This window comes from Nicotiana tomentosiformis, chromosome 4 (genome assembly GCF_000390325.3).
Source record: "Nicotiana tomentosiformis chromosome 4, ASM39032v3, whole genome shotgun sequence".
Lineage (NCBI taxonomy): Eukaryota > Viridiplantae > Streptophyta > Magnoliopsida > Solanales > Solanaceae > Nicotiana > Nicotiana tomentosiformis.
Genome location: NC_090815.1, coordinates 49426679 through 49429355, shown reverse-complemented (window position 1 = coordinate 49429355; position 2677 = coordinate 49426679). Strand labels below are relative to the sequence as shown.

The window sequence follows — 2677 nt, the reverse complement described above, 5'->3', positions numbered from 1 at the left end:
CTCATCCCATTGAGAACATAATCACTAATCCAACCTCTGGAATGAAAATCAGATATTCTTTGAAGAATCTTTTTTCTTTTGATGATTTTTTGTCTCTTATTGAACCTAAAAATATTGCTGAGGCTTTGCAGGATGCAGACTGGGTGAATACAATGCAAGTTGATCTCAACCAATTTGATAGAAGTCAAGTTTGGCATCCGGTACCAAGACCCAAGGACAGATATGTAATTAGAACAAAATGGGTCATCAAAAATAAACTTGACAAAGATGGAACAATTATAAGGAATAAGCCAAGATTGGTGGTTCAAGGATATAGTCGAGAGGAGGGCATAGACTATGATGAGACTTTTGCTCCAGCTGCAAGATTGGAAGTAATTAAACTCCTTATAGCCTTTGCTGCTTCCATGGAATTCACTATCCATCAGATGGATGTCAAGAGTGCCTTCCTCAGTGTCTATATAAAGAAAGAAGTGTTTTGCAAGCAACTTTCAAGCTTTGAAAGCAAGGAATGTCCCGATCATGTGACAAGCTTGACAAAGTACTTTATAGACTCAAGCAGGCTCCAAGAGCATGTTATGAAAGACTGCAAAAATTCTTGCTTAAGCATGCTAAAAGAGAGGTAAAATTGACAATACTATGCTCTTGAAAGAAAAAGGTAAAGATCTCTTGGTAGTTCAAATATATGTTGATGATATAATTTTTGGAGTAACTACTAATAAGTTAAGTAAAGAATTTGCTAAACTAATGGGGAGTGTATTAGAAATGAGCATGATGGGTGAGCTAAATTTTTTTTAGGCTTACAAATTAAGAAAAATTCAAATAGAACTATGATCTACCAATAGAAGTATGTAAAAGAGTTGCTTTAAAAAGGTTTTAAATGGAAGACTCCAAAGAAATTGACACTCCTATAGCAACAGCCACAAAATTGGATATAAATGAACCTAGTTCATATGTTGATAAGAATTTGTATAGGGGAATGATGGGATCTTTGTTATATCTCACTTCTAGTAGACATGACATTATTTTCAGTGTAGGCCTTTGTGCTAGATTTCAGGCAAATACAAAGGAGTCTCACTTGACTGTCGTAAAGAGGATCTTGATATACCTAAAAGGCACCACTGACCTTTATCTGTGGTATCCAAAAGGTAGTAATTTCAACTTAGTGGGATATGCTAATGTTGATTATGCAGGTTTTCTTGTGGATAGAAAGAGTACTTTAGATATGGCACACTTTCTTGGCTCATGTCTTGTGTCTTGGGCCACCAAAAAACAACATTATGTGGCCTTGTCTACTGTTGAAGATGAGTATGTAGATGCTGCCTCATGTTGTGCTCAATTGTTGTGGATAAAAAAGAAATTAATGGACTTTGGAATTGATGTAGGTTGTATCCCCATCTTTTGTGACAACACCAGTGCAATTAGAATGACCAAGAACCCGGTTCATCATAAAAGAACTAAGCACATAGATGGTAGGCATCACTTTTTGAGGGATAACTATGAAAATGGTTTAATCACTGTGGAATTTTGTGCTACTGACAAGAAAATAGCTAACATCTTCACAAAAGCTCTAAGTAAAAATCACTTTGAAGGGAACATGTTAGAATTAGGGATGATTAAGATCATCTAAAAGGAACCAGTTCTAACTTAAAAATTGGTTAGATAATTTATGAATTTTGTACACAATTAGATTAGATTTTGCTCAGTCTCATACTTTCACTAGTATACTCTTGTACCATGTACTAAAATGTCTCATTAATCTCTAATGATATTATCTTTATTTTCTTGAAAAATTCAGACTTACACAAGAGAATTCTCAGTGAAGAACCTAGTTCATCAAGATTACATGGTATGTACTCTCCACTCAGCATATTTTGAAATAATTGTATTTGGATCATGATCAAAAGGAGAGTCCCATTTAATCCTAACCTCCCTCAAGCGTATCCGGTACAAAAAGAACCAGTTTTACCCAAAGAGAGTCTCCAACACGATAATTGCCTAGATTCTAGGGAAGTCTCTAACGTCTTTTCAAACTGACTCCCAGTTTGATTAGACTCTTGAGCTTCTGAAAAGATGTCGTTACCCAATTAAACTCTCTTTTGAAAAGTTGCTGCAAAGGGAAAGAAGAAAGTGAGTGAACCTGTTGAGGTAGTTGAAATTGAGGAGATGGACATGGTTCTTCATGATGAAAATAAGGCAGAGGAGGTGGAGGTTATGACTCCAAAGGCAAAGAAAATAAAGACCTCCAAAAAGAAGTCACCTTTAAAGAATGTTGATGCAGAGCCTTCTACTCTGTCAAAAATAACCATGTTTGCCAGAAAATCTAGAAAAGTGCAAATAGTGGAGGAAGAAGAATGTGAAGTAGAAGAGGAATCTGATGAAGAGCAAGACAGGATGGTTAAGTTTGGAAAAAGAACCATCTTGATTTTTGAAGGGTAGACTCCTCAGGGACTTGGAGAAGGAAGGCATGGTGATGCTGCTGGAAAAACTACATCTGCAAGGTTGGAAGGACATAGTCCTTCAGATGGATGGAAGGCTTGCCTAAACTGAGATTGTGGAGTTCATGGCAAATTGTGAGATCAAAAATAGCAGAGTCACTAGTGTGGTGAAGGGGGTGACTATGACCTTTGACGACAAGGAATTGGGAGAGATTCTGGGAGTACCTGCTGAAGGGTACAAT

General features: G+C 36.6%; 1 protein-coding gene across 1 annotated transcript; it reads left to right on the top strand.

Moving 5' to 3' along the window:
- Positions 1 to 877: 877 nt before the first annotated feature.
- On the top strand, positions 878 to 2436 carry LOC138909643 (uncharacterized). The gene is made up of 3 exons (XM_070200851.1): positions 878 to 1145; positions 1796 to 1846; positions 2105 to 2436. The coding sequence occupies exons 1-3, from the start codon at positions 878 to 880 to the stop codon at positions 2434 to 2436; spliced, it is 651 nt and encodes a 216-aa protein (XP_070056952.1).
- The last annotated feature ends 241 nt before the right edge of the window (positions 2437 to 2677 follow it).

Coding starts and splice junctions, on each gene's coding strand:
- LOC138909643 (XM_070200851.1), top strand. CDS start 878: ATGGAAGACTCCAAAGAAATTGACACTCCTATAGCAACAGCCACAAAA. Junction 1,146..1,795: donor TTATCTGTGGTATCCAAAAG/GTAGTAATTTCA, acceptor TGAAAAATTCAG/ACTTACACAAGAGAATTCTC. Junction 1,847..2,104: donor TAGTTCATCAAGATTACATG/GTATGTACTCTC, acceptor TCTTTTGAAAAG/TTGCTGCAAAGGGAAAGAAG.